Source organism: Notolepis coatsorum, assembly GCF_963971535.1.
Source record: "Notolepis coatsorum genome assembly, chromosome: 13".
NCBI classification, from domain to species: domain Eukaryota; kingdom Metazoa; phylum Chordata; class Actinopteri; order Aulopiformes; family Paralepididae; genus Notolepis; species Notolepis coatsorum.
In genome coordinates, this window is record NC_140177.1 from 123,401,764 (window position 1) to 123,414,372 (window position 12,609).

Sequence of the window (12,609 nt, forward strand, 5' to 3'; positions counted from 1 at the left end):
GAGCCCCTGAGAATGTGCTTCATACAGTAAAAAAAAGTAAGTAAAATAAGAATAAAGTCCCAACACTATACAAATATACAAACTAACGTACAACCGAAGTACAATGAAAGTACAATGAAGTAAAAATGCAGACAATGAGGTACAAAAATGCAAAAAAAAATAAAAAAAAATTAAATGTAAAAATGACAAAGAATGCGTCTTGGTGCATTGCTGTTTGCTTTGAAACTCTTGTTTGCGGTTGTGCCCAACAACACTTTTGTCTCTCTTTCTGGATCAATCTTTCGCCATCGGCTAAAAACACACTTCTTCAATCAATATCTGAAATGAAGAAAGAAAACGGGAAAAAAAACACTGACCTTCTTCCTGTCTTCTACTATCATGCTCTCTACCTACTATACTAGTAATATGTATTTACCGTACTACTATGCACTCAACACTGCAGCACCCAGGTTTCAACACTGTTTGATGAACATTGTTACTCAGCTGTAAGAGTTGTAGCCTTCCTGCTGACTTGTCGTACAGAACTTGTAAGTCTCTTTTGGATAAAGCGTCAGCAGCTAAATTACTAAATGTAAATGACTGTATTCTCTGCAGTGCTACACGGAACATAACCTCGTGGTGAACGGCAGCGGCCCGCAGTACCCGCTGTGTGCCATGCAGCTGTACTCCCACATGCACGCCGTCACCGACACGGCCACCTGTATGAGGAGGAACGACATCAACTTCAGCCTGAACCCAGGTGACCACGCACACACACGCACACACACACACACACACATACACATACACACACATACATATACACACACATACTATACATATACATATACACACACACACACACACATACATATACACATACACACACATACACACACATACATATACACACACACACACATACTATACATATACATATACACACACATATACACACATACACATACATTATATATACACGGACACATACACACACATACATACATACATACATACACACATACACATATATACACACTAGGGGTGTAACGATTCAACCTCACAACGATTCATTTCTATTACGATTATTCAGGCAACGATTGGATGCATCATGAAATCTCTTAATTTGACCACGATTCGATTAGATACATTTTCGATACATTTTCTATCAGTTAATTCCCCAAAAGAAAATTAATACACAAATGTGGCTGGGGGAACTGATTCACTCAGCATGAATGGACTATAGGTCAATAAAAACAATACACACCAAAAAAAACATAAAAAAAAGAAAAATAATAATAATTTATTTAGATTATAATCGATTATAACATAGCGCTACTGGCGGGACAAAACCTTGTAACTCCATTTTTTATATATTTTTTTTATTTTTTATCAACTCAGTAGATCATCGTCCATGTGTGTGTGGTTTTACAAAGTCTACACAATGGGAAAGCATTAAACCAATCATCTGTCTAAACCTCCTAACTCTGTTCGCCCTCAAATCTGTGTTCGTTTTTTTCATCTGCTGAAAAGTTGGGTTTTTGGAGTTATGAGGTTTTGTCCCGCCAGCAGCGATATTCAAATCGATGCATCGATTCTAACACATTAGAATCGATGCATTTCGATTAATCGATGCATCGTTACACCCCTAATACACGCACATACACACACACACACAGTTCCTTCCTTCTCGAGTCCGAGTCCTGGACTGATTTTCAGGACTCGTGACTCGACTTGGACTTGAGCACTGATGACTCGGACTTGGACTCGAGCATTGACTGCATTCAGACTCGGAAGGTGCAGACGAGGACTTGCACTTGTTAATTGTTAAATTAAATAGTTATTTATTTAAATGTATTTTGTAATAGGCCCTAATCATCAGTCGGCATTGAAGGACTCATTTAAAGTGCCTTTTTAATCTATGTATTAAACAAAAACAACATCGTCTGTTTGCCTTCTCGTCCGCCACTTATGTCCACGTGTGTTTGTTTGGTCTCTATGCAGAGATGGTGTGTGACCCCCTGGGTGACTTCAACGTCTGGGGGGCCACCAAGCCCCTCAACGACACCGCCAAGGGCCACAAGGAGGGGGAGAGCGTGGTCATCGCTGCAGCCAGGGTATGACTCTCCGTGAGAGGGTTTCTTCGTCTGGGTTTGGTGTGTCTTAAAGGAACACGCCAACATTTTGGGAAATTAGCTTAGCGTCTTCTCCAGAGAAAGACAAGAAGATAGATACACTATGTGCGTGTCTCTGTGCGTTCAGTTGTGCGTGTCTCTGTGCGTTCAGTAGAAAGCTATCTGGCTGCACGTTTTAGCCTAGCTTAGTACAATGAATGGAAGCGGACAGTGCCGGTTAGCCCAAAATGTTGGCGTGTTCCTTTAACTATAAAGGAAGGAGTCTCCGTCTGTCTTTGCCTGTGTCTGTCTGTTCGCATCTTGAGAACCGTTCATCTAATTGACGTCACACTTTGCTCGTGTATTGTTGTTTTTCTTTTTGTTAACCTTTCTTATTTTTTTCTCAAATAGACTGCACTGTGCTTCCTTTAAATTTGTATTTCTTTTAGATTTTCTTGTTACTATATATATATTCATATTTCTATCATCTTTTTATAGTTTCTCTCAACTCTTTTTATTTTATTTTATTTTTTAATATGTTTTTTCTGCATTTTACAGCTTTATTTTTTTTGATCCACTTTTTCTCCCATTTTCTATATTTTTCTCCCATCCCAATTTCGTATCATCCAATTCAACCCTCCCCTGTCACGGACGCTGTTTCTTGCCTCCCACAAGCCGGCTGCAATGTGGACTAAGTCATACATAGCACAAGTCCCCTCCGGTACTTGAGGTAACAGCAGTTGCATCTTTTCACCTGCGCAGCTCGATCTCTCAGTGGCGAGGAGTAACGCGTGGGAGGCTCACGCTGCCCCCGACACTTCCTGATTCTACTGCGCAGGCGCACCAACCGACCTGTAGGAGTCGCTGTCCTCAACGCCCGATCCCCACCCATCAGTTTCCCACCCCCTAATACGGCCAATGTGTATTAGTACGGACGACCAGCTAAACTGAAAGCAATGTGGAGCGCTGGGATCGAACAGGCGATCCCAGCGTCTCCGCATTCGTGGCGAGCGCCTTGCCCACTACGCCACGTAGCCGCCCCCCCCATTTTACAGCTTTATTATGGACAGGACCGGCAGAGAGGAAAGTTGGGTGAAGAGATAGGGAGGACATGCAACACAAGTCCTGGGCCGGATTCGAACCTAGGACATTGCGATTACGCTGCAAGTGCAGCTACGTGGTGCGCCACCGTGGCGCCCCTCAACTCTCTTTTTATGTAACGTGTCCTTGAGTCAGAGAAAGGCGCTTCTCTCTTTAAAATTCTCATTTATTATTATTATTATTATTGCTGAGGAGTGCAGTGTCATGTGTGACGTTGATCGGATGAGCGTTTCTCAAGGACACTGTTAGCGGCCATACCGTGGTTCTCGACAACGCTGCGAGCAGCACTGTTGGGGGGGGGGGGGGGGGGGTCAAGTAAGTGGCCCGCTCCGAACGCTCCAGACTGGCACTGCACTAGTATGGTAAAAGAGACCATCAGAGCTATTGGAGATGTATAACCCAGAGAAGTTATTTTAGTTTTTGAAATGTTGCCTGTCGATTAACAATGTCATAAGCTGCGGCGGCTGTGGGTTATCGGGGCAGAGCTACCGTTTCTCAGGTAACATGCAAATGTTCGACTCAGGAATTAAATATCGCTCATTTAGATCTTGTTATGTTTCGTTCTACCACACTGCATCACAAGTAGGCCTTGTGGAGACCTGCTGGATGACATTCCTGCATAATCTCTGCTACATTTTGATGAATTAAAACCCAATAAATGGCCCACAGCCAGTGAAATGCTTGCCTATACATGTGTATTTACTTTTTGGTCTCCTCTCTTCTCCTCTCATCCTCTCTTCTCCTCTTCCTCTTCCTCTCATCCTCTTCTCCTCTTCTCTAATCCTCTCCTCTCTCCTCTCCTCCTCTCCTCTCTTTCTCTCCTCCCTCTCATCCTCTTCTCCTCTTCTCTAATCCTCTCCTCTCTCCTCTCCTCCTCTCCTCTCTTTCTCTCCTCCCTCTCATCCTCATCTCCTCTTCTCTAATCCTCTCCCTCTCATCCTCATCTCCTCTTCCTCCTCTTCTCCTCTCCTCTTCTTTCCTCTTCCTCATCTCCTCTTCTCTCATCCTCTCCCCTCCCGCATCTCCTCTTCCTCCTCCTCCTCCTCTCTCCTCTCCTCCCTCTCATCCTCATCTCCTCTACTCTCCTCTCCCCTCTTCTCCTCTCCTCTCCTCTCCCCTCTTCTCCTCTCCTCTCCTCTCCTCTCCTCTCCTCTCCTCTCCTCTCCTCCCTCTCATCCTCATCTCCTCTACTCTCCTCTCCCCTCTTCTCCTCTCCTCTCCTCTCCTCCCTCTCATCCTCTCCCCTCCCGCATCTCCTCTTCCTCCTCCTCTCCTCCCTCTCATCCTCTTCTCCTCTGTCCTCTCCCCTCTCCTCTCCTCTCTACTCTCCTCCTCTCCCCTCCCCTCCTCTCCTCCTCTCCTCTCCTAGTTGGACAGCAGGGCGTTCTTCTGGAAAGTAGCTCCGGGAGCAGAGAGCAGCGTCTCAGGCTTCGTCACGCTGCTGGCCGCTGCCCATGCCCTCCGTAGCCCCATCCAGGACGCCCCGCCCGCTCGCACCATCCTCTTCGCCTTCTTCCAAGGGGTCGGTTCTGTCACTCATGACGTGTGGAGTTTCTTTCTATTTTATTTTTGGGCTTTCCTTAAATTTCTTTTGAAATTTTTTACCCATCCCAATTTAGTCGTTATGCCAATTCCCTTCCTGGTCGTTGCACGCATTGCCCCACTGTTGGCCTAGGGAGGGTGTAGAACTACCACATGCCTCCTCCGATACATGTGGAGTCACCAGCCGCTTCCTTTCACCTGACAGCGAGGAGTTTCACTGGGGGAACGTAACGCGTGCAGAGGTTCACGCTATCTCCCCCCAGATCCCCTCCCTGCTGAACAGACGCCCGGATCAACCAGTAGGAGTCGCAGTTTACAACGACCAGGACACATACCCCACCAGCTTCCCACCCGCTAACACGGCCAATTGCGTTAGTAGGGATGACTGACCAAGCCGGAGGTACCGCCAACAGCTGGATTCGATCCCAGAGTCTCTGCGGTGGTAGGAGAGTGCTTAGTCCACTGCGCTACCTAGCCGCCTGACGTGTGGAGTTCTGGTCGGTTCTGTCACTCATGACATGTGGAGTTCTGGTCGGTTCTGTCACTCATGACGTGTGGAGTTCTGGTCGGGTCACTCATGACATGTGGAGTTCTGGTCGGTTCTGTCACTCATGGCATGTCGAGTTCTGGTCGGTTCTGTCACTCATGACATGTGGAGTTCTGGTCGGTTCTGTCACTCATGGCATGTGGAGTTCTGGTCGGTTCTGTCATTCATGGCATGTCGAGTTCTGGTCGGTTCTGTCACTCATGGCATGTCGAGTTCTGGTCGGTTCTGTCACTCATGGTGTGTGGAGTTCTGGTCGGTTCTGTCGCTCATGGCATGTCGAGTTCTGGTCGGTTCTGTCACTCATGACGTGTGGAGTTCTGGTCGGTTCTGTCACTCATGACGTGTGGAGTTCTGGTCGGTTCAGTCACTCATGACGTGTGGAGTTCTGGTCGGTTCAGTCACTCATGACGTGTGGAGTTCTGGTCGGTTCAGTCACTCATGACGTGTGGAGTTCTGGTCGGTTCTGTCACTCATGATGGGAAAGTCTGGGAATCTTTATAAACTCTGTGGTGAAGTCATGGAGTATCTAGGAATGTCAGGAACCCTGTGTATTAGTTTAGTAGTTTGTTGCAGTCAGTGTGTAGAGTACCTTTATACAGTATACTATATATGTGCACCAATATACTGGTATGGGATATATAGACTTATATTAGGGCTGACCGAATAGTCGACTAATCGATTTTTATAAATACATTATTTTATCATTCTTTCCAAAAGAAAAGAGGCCTAGAAGCGTGGCTAACGCTAATGGCACACATACCAGAGGCTAACTGCCTAAGAAAACAGGCACAGAGGCACTGAAAGAGGATTTCACCCGTCTAATGAACACACTAGACTAGACAAATATCAAGATGTATCCATCAGTGGACCAATTGCATGCTTTTGCAGAGGACAAGAAGCCTTCAGTCGACTCCTTCAGACATTAAGCACCCCCCACAGCCCAAATGGAATGATAAAAAAATATATATATATATACTTTTTTTTCATAGTCAAATCAAATCAAATCAAATTTATTTATAAGGCCCGACAACACACGTTAATGTCCCCATGGGCCGTACAGGTCTTCTTTAAATAAGTAAGAAGAAAACACAACAATAAGTCAAGAACAGAACAAGAACACCATAAGGTCCAAACATTTTTAGATGAATGCAAAAAATTAAAAAAATTAAAGAATGCAAGCACTCCCAGACATACCCCACACGAAGGTAAGGAAAAACTCACTAAAACCTAACAATAGGGAAAAAAGCTCCACAGGCAGTGTGGAGGAGAGAAACCTTAGAAGGGCCATTCAAGGGGGGATCTCCCTTCTTAGATGTCTAGTAGTGTTGCAGACTAGCAGTTGGTAAGCATGCACTCAAGTGTGTAGTGAAACACAGATGAGTGCATGCAATAGCAACTGAACATTTTGAAAAATTAAAGATAAAGCAAATAGCGATAGCAACTGAACATTTTGAAAGATTAAAGATAGAGCTGATAGCGGATCTATTTGAGGCACAATCTAATACTAATAGTCGACTATCTGCACATTTCGGCCAATCATAGTCGACTATCCAAATCCTTAGTCTGGGACAGCCCTAACTTATATATATATATATTTTTTTATCCACTTTTTCTCCCATTTTTCTATATTTTCTCCCATCCCAATTTCGTATCATCCAATTCAACCCTCCCCTGTCACGGACGCTGTTTCTTGCCTCCCACAAGCCGGCTGCAATGTGGACTAAGTCATACAGAGCACAAGTCCCCTCCGGTACTTGAGGTAACAGCAGTCGCATCTTTTCACCTGCGCAGCTCGATCTCTCAGTGGCGAGGAGTAACGCGTGGGAGGCTCACGCTGCCCCCGACACTTCCTGATTCTACTGCGCAGGCGCACCAACCGACCTGTAGGAGTCGCTGTCCACAACGCCCGATCCCCACCCATCAGTTTCCCACCCCCTAATACGGCCAATGTGTATTAGTATGAACGACCAGCTAAACTGAAAGCAATGTGGAGCGCTGGGCTCGAACAGGCAAGCCCAGCGTCTCCGTCATTCGTGGCGAGTGCCTTGCCCACTACGCCACGTAGCCGCCCCCCTAACTTATATATATATCGAACCCCAGCAGGGGGCCTTTCTGTGTGGAGTTTGCTTGTGGGTTTCCTCCCACACCATAAAGACATGCAGTCATGCATGTTCGGCAGGGACTACAGATGGAAACTAGCTCATTAGCTAATTCTGTTTACATTTACATTCAGTTCAGTTCAGTTCAGTTATTTTTTATTTCGGGCTTTGGACACATACAGTAACAATGGTCATTCCATAAATCACCAACGTTTTACCAGCTGCTATTGCAGCATTGTCCAATTGTCCGAAAAGGGCTAGGGAGAAGCACTAGGCTTGTCGGGCCATACCCCTGAAGACTTAATTTTTTTTTTTTTTTTCATTTACATACATACATAGTACATATACCGGTACATATAGTACACATTACAGTACACACATATAGTACACATTACAGTATAGTATACCTGCAGTATAATAGTATATAGTACATAATAGTGTATACAGCACATATATAATGTGATATGAGATATATAGTAGTAGATAGTGAGTACCACAACATGATATATACTAGGGCTGACCCCTATTAGTCGATTAGTCGACTAATCGGTCGAAAGGAGCCGTAGTCGACTAACCCAGTGGTTCCCAAAGTCGGGGTCGCGACCCAAAGGTGGGCCGCGAGCAGCCACGGGAGGGCCGCGAGATGATTTAAAAAAAAAAAAAAAAAATGTTAGGTTACTGAACCTAGAAGCAGGCCAGGACAGTGTTTCTAGTTGTATTCTAAAATTCTATTCTATTGTATTCTAAAATGTGACTATATGGTTAACTTAATAAATAAACAAAAACGAAAAATCTACTTATTTCAACGAACATTTCAAACTAAATAACAGATTATGCACATAAAACGCTGAAAACAACCGAAGCAACAATAGTATTGTAATGAGGCTATTATTATTATCATTATTATTTTGCAACAAGTTAGCCCTCTCATAAATAGCACATATAAATGAATAACTAACTTGAACTAACTTAATAGGATTGAAGTGATATTTGGCTTAAAAAATCGGTTGCCTGGCAAAAAAAAGAAAAAAAAAAGCCTGACGATGTGCATTGGGCCGCGGCTCTCTGACGCCTTATTTTCTGGGCCCCGGCCTGAAAAGTTTGGGAACCCCTGGACTAACCAACCTCTTAGTCGAATAGTAAAAAAAAATTAAATAAAAAAATTATAATATTTTTTTATCATTCTTTCCAAAAGAAAAGAGGCCTAGAAGCGTGGCTAACGCTAATGGCACACATACCAGAGTCTAACTGCCAGGCACAGAGGCACTGAAAGAGGATTTCACCCATCTAATGAACACACTAGACTAGACAAATATCAAGATGTATCCATCAGTGGACCAATTACATGCTTTTGCAGAGACAAGAAGCCTTCAGTCGACTCCTTCAGACATTAAGCACCCCCCACAGCCCAAATGGAATGATGCAAAAAATATATATATTAAAAAAATATATATATATTATACTTTTTTTTTTGTCGACCAATAGTCGACTAACGGGACATTTTGGCCAATCATAGTCGACCATCCAAATCCTTAGTCGGGGACAGCCCTAATATATACAATATAATATAGTACCATAATATAATAGAATATACTGCAAATATAGTTCAATATAATATACAAATTAATTATAATATGATTATATAATGTACTATGATATAACATACAATACAGTATCATACGTATTTTTTAAAATTTTATTAATATGCAATTAAAGCTGCTCTTCCCTTCTGTACCTATCAAAAATAGATTTTTTTTGTCTAGATTTGAATTGATTTATGTTTTCACAATATTTTAGTTCATACTCTAGCCCAGTGGTTCCCAAACTGGTGCGTGAGCGCCCTCTAGGTGGTGCGTGACATGAAAAGGCTAATGGTGGTAAAAAAAAAATTAAATTTTTTTTTCAATAAAATTTCATAAAAATCTTAGTCAAACCTTTAGTATTATGGATATTAAACATGCTGGCAGAGTACATGCATCCATGTTGTCGTGAACATTTTAATTAAATAAAGAAATTCCCTATCCATAGTCGCAGTGGGAAGAGATCAAATAAAAAATTTAATAAAATAAATTCCCTACCTACTCATGGCCTTAACGGACAACCAACAGGAACCAAACAATATTTTTTTTTATGCCTAATAAATATGACTAACATACATTATTTCAAATGGGGATTTTCACTGTGTAAATCATGAAATTCAAGAAACGTTTTAATAAAAAACTTACGTTTTAATAATAATAATAAACAATAATGTCTCGGGCGTGTCTGACACAGGGGTGCTTCATCTGTGCACGGAGACCAGCAACAATTTCTTCTAACAGAAACCCATTGGGGCGTGCGTCAGCTAGGTCGGGAGGTGACAGGGGGTGCACGGCCAAAACAGTTTGGGAACCAGCCCATTCCACAGGGTGGCTCCGTAAGAGGAGATGCACATTATTTTCAGGTTGGTTTTCATCACAGGTTTTTTGAAGTTCAATGGTCCTCTGATGTTGTATCCCCCCTCTTTATCCAGAAATTTGCTTCTTACCGGTAATTGATTATTTCTTGCTTTGTACATAACTTGCAGAGTTTTAAAGTTTACCATATCAATGAACTTCAAAATGTGTGATTGTAGAAACATTGATGTGGAAACATTGATGTTGATTAATGTGCACTACTGTCCCTGGGTAAAAAATATATAAATAAACTAAACTAAAGCAGGAATTCTCCCACTGCTTAAATCCAAGCCCAAAAGCCACATGAAATATGTTAGATCTCTCCAATTGAGAGGGGGCGACAGTGGCTCAGGAGGTAGAGCGCTCGTCTAGGAAGGTTCCTGGTTCGATTCCCCCTCCTCCCAGGCAGCGTGTCGAAGTGTCCTTGTTGAGCAAGACACTTAACCAGTGATGCGTTGCTCATGGGAAGTTTTGTGAGCAGAAGCGCACATGCACGGATGTGCACGCGCGTGCACACAGGAATGCGCTGCACTCGACTGATGGGCCAACTCGCAGTACCCACCTGGCTACTTTGCATATCAATAGCGCCGGTCGTCAGGTGTTACATTCCATTCGTAGAGGCAATTAGGCACTGTCTTTAGTCTGTCCTTATGCAAGGGAACATTTATGTGCATGCGCGGGAGCGTGCGTGCACGTGGCGTCATTAGCGTGCGTGCAACCAGTGTTGATATGAGGAACGCAACACTGCACTTAACCCCTAATTGCTCCTGATGAGCAGGTTGGCACCTTGCATGGTCGCCTCAGCTGTCGGTGTGTGAGTGAACGGGTAAAATGTGAGGAACAAATTGTAAAGCGCTTTGGATAAAAAGCTGTTATATAAATGCAGCCATTTACATAGATTGCCATTTAGAAACATGAATTATCTCAATAGTCCTTTTTCCAGCAACCCTCAAATAAATAGTCTTAAGTCTATAATGTTCTGTAAAAGGATTGGATCGCTTCAAATCCAGTGCTTGGAATCAGTATTTGCTATAAAATAAATTGTATTATTGTTTCATCCATAATCTGTAAGCATTTTCATGATCTTGCATTGTGCATTATTTCTTGTAAATACATCAGTTGTAGCTAATAAATAGATTTGTCTATTTATACATATTTATCCTTATTTCCAGGAAGCGTTCGACTACATCGGCAGCTCTCGCATGGTTTACGAGATGGACAACAGCAGGTTCGCCATCGACCTGGACAACGTGCACTCCGTGCTGGAGATGGGACAGGCACGTTTACAGGAGCCTCTACACACACTGGACATAAAGACCAGCCGCCACTTGTTGTGGCTCTAAACGATATTTAACTGTTTTCTTTCTCGTTCTTGATCCAGGTGGGGCTGAGTAACACAGGTCTGTGGCTCCATTCAGACCCCGTGTCCCGGAGGAACAGCAGCATCAACGACACGGTAAGGGTGTGTGTGTGTGTGTGTGAGTGTGTGTGTGTGTGTGTGTGTGTGAGTGTGCAGTGGTGGAAAGTAACTAAGTACTGTACTTAAGTATTACAGCGAGTGAAATGCTTGCCTATACATGTATATTTACTTTTTGGTCTCCTCTCCATCTCCGCTTCTCTCCTCTCTCCTCTCTCCTCTCCTCCTCTCCTCTTCTCTCATCCTCATCTTCTCTCCTCTCCTCCTCTCCCTCTCCCCCCTCTCATCCTCATCTCCTCTCCTCTCCCTCTCCTCATATCCTCTTCTCTCACCCTCTCATCTTCTCCCTCTCCCCCCCAGGGAACAAAATAAGTACCCGCAAAACCGCCAATGGCGGGCAGATTTAAGGTTTGGCGAGTAAAAATGAGAGGTCTGCCCGCCACCTGGCGTGTGGTTCATATCGATACTCTTATTTTGAAAATCCTGTCCGGGTCTCATTTCCGCCCCAAGCGCAGCTCCAGTCATAATATCTATGGCTCCGGCAGCTAACAACTTTCGGTTCATATGATACTCTTATTTTGAAAAAAAACCTGTGGCAACTCCGCAAGTCATATCCGCCCCAGTCCGTGCTGTCTGCTCGCATTAAAGCCGAGCGGGGCTACACAGCAGTGCTCCTATTTTGCGAGCCGAAATAAGTCTGTGGTGTTTTTTTTTTCTCACAACAGGTCAAATGCATCTAACATGCTTTTCACCGTCGCCATTCCTTTATGCCCACATCGCCCGAAATGAACGTTACGTTAGCGTAAACTAACAAGCTAATCCTGATCAGAGGCAGAGCCAGAGAGAACAGCAGACAGTTTGGACTGAGGAAAGGGAAATGGGGGGGGGGGGGGGGGGGGGCACTCTCCCCTTCTCTGTGTGTGTGCGTGCGTTTGGAAAGACGATGAAGTCACTAGTCAGGACTCAGGACAGGAGTATATTATAGTAAACTGAGGATTACTGAGGATGGACAGATAATGTTGATATTCAAATATAAAAGTTTCGAGAGGAGTGGAAGTTTGAAGACAGACTAGACTACAATATGATGCGGGGGTGGTGAGTTGAAACAGTGTGTGTGTCCCGACCCCACTTCTATGTTTCATTAACGCTGACTCATTCCTTCAGTCCACTCAAAATTATGCTAATATTCCTTATGTTGTTTATGATATTAATTGAAAATAGCATATGAGAGTATTATATAGTAATAATAACACATGGCGATTTACTAAAAAGCTATTTATAATTTTTGGCTGGTAAAAAATCTGCCTGGCTGGTAGTTTTTAAAATCTACCAGCCAAATGGCTGGTAAGTCAAAAGGTAAATTTTGTTCCCTGCT

General features: G+C 43.6%; 1 protein-coding gene across 1 annotated transcript in view; it reads left to right on the plus strand.

Annotated features, from left to right (window-relative positions):
- ncstn (nicastrin) overlaps positions 1–12,609 on the plus strand; it is a 73,273-nt gene that overhangs the window by 41,843 nt on the left and 18,821 nt on the right. Inside the window, exons 6-10 of the mRNA XM_084326915.1 lie at positions 595–739; positions 1,984–2,096; positions 4,564–4,716; positions 10,990–11,094; positions 11,199–11,273. Of these exons, the coding sequence (XP_084183041.1) occupies positions 595–739; positions 1,984–2,096; positions 4,564–4,716; positions 10,990–11,094; positions 11,199–11,273 (591 nt within the window). The remainder of the gene's footprint in view (positions 1–594; positions 740–1,983; positions 2,097–4,563; positions 4,717–10,989; positions 11,095–11,198; positions 11,274–12,609) is intronic.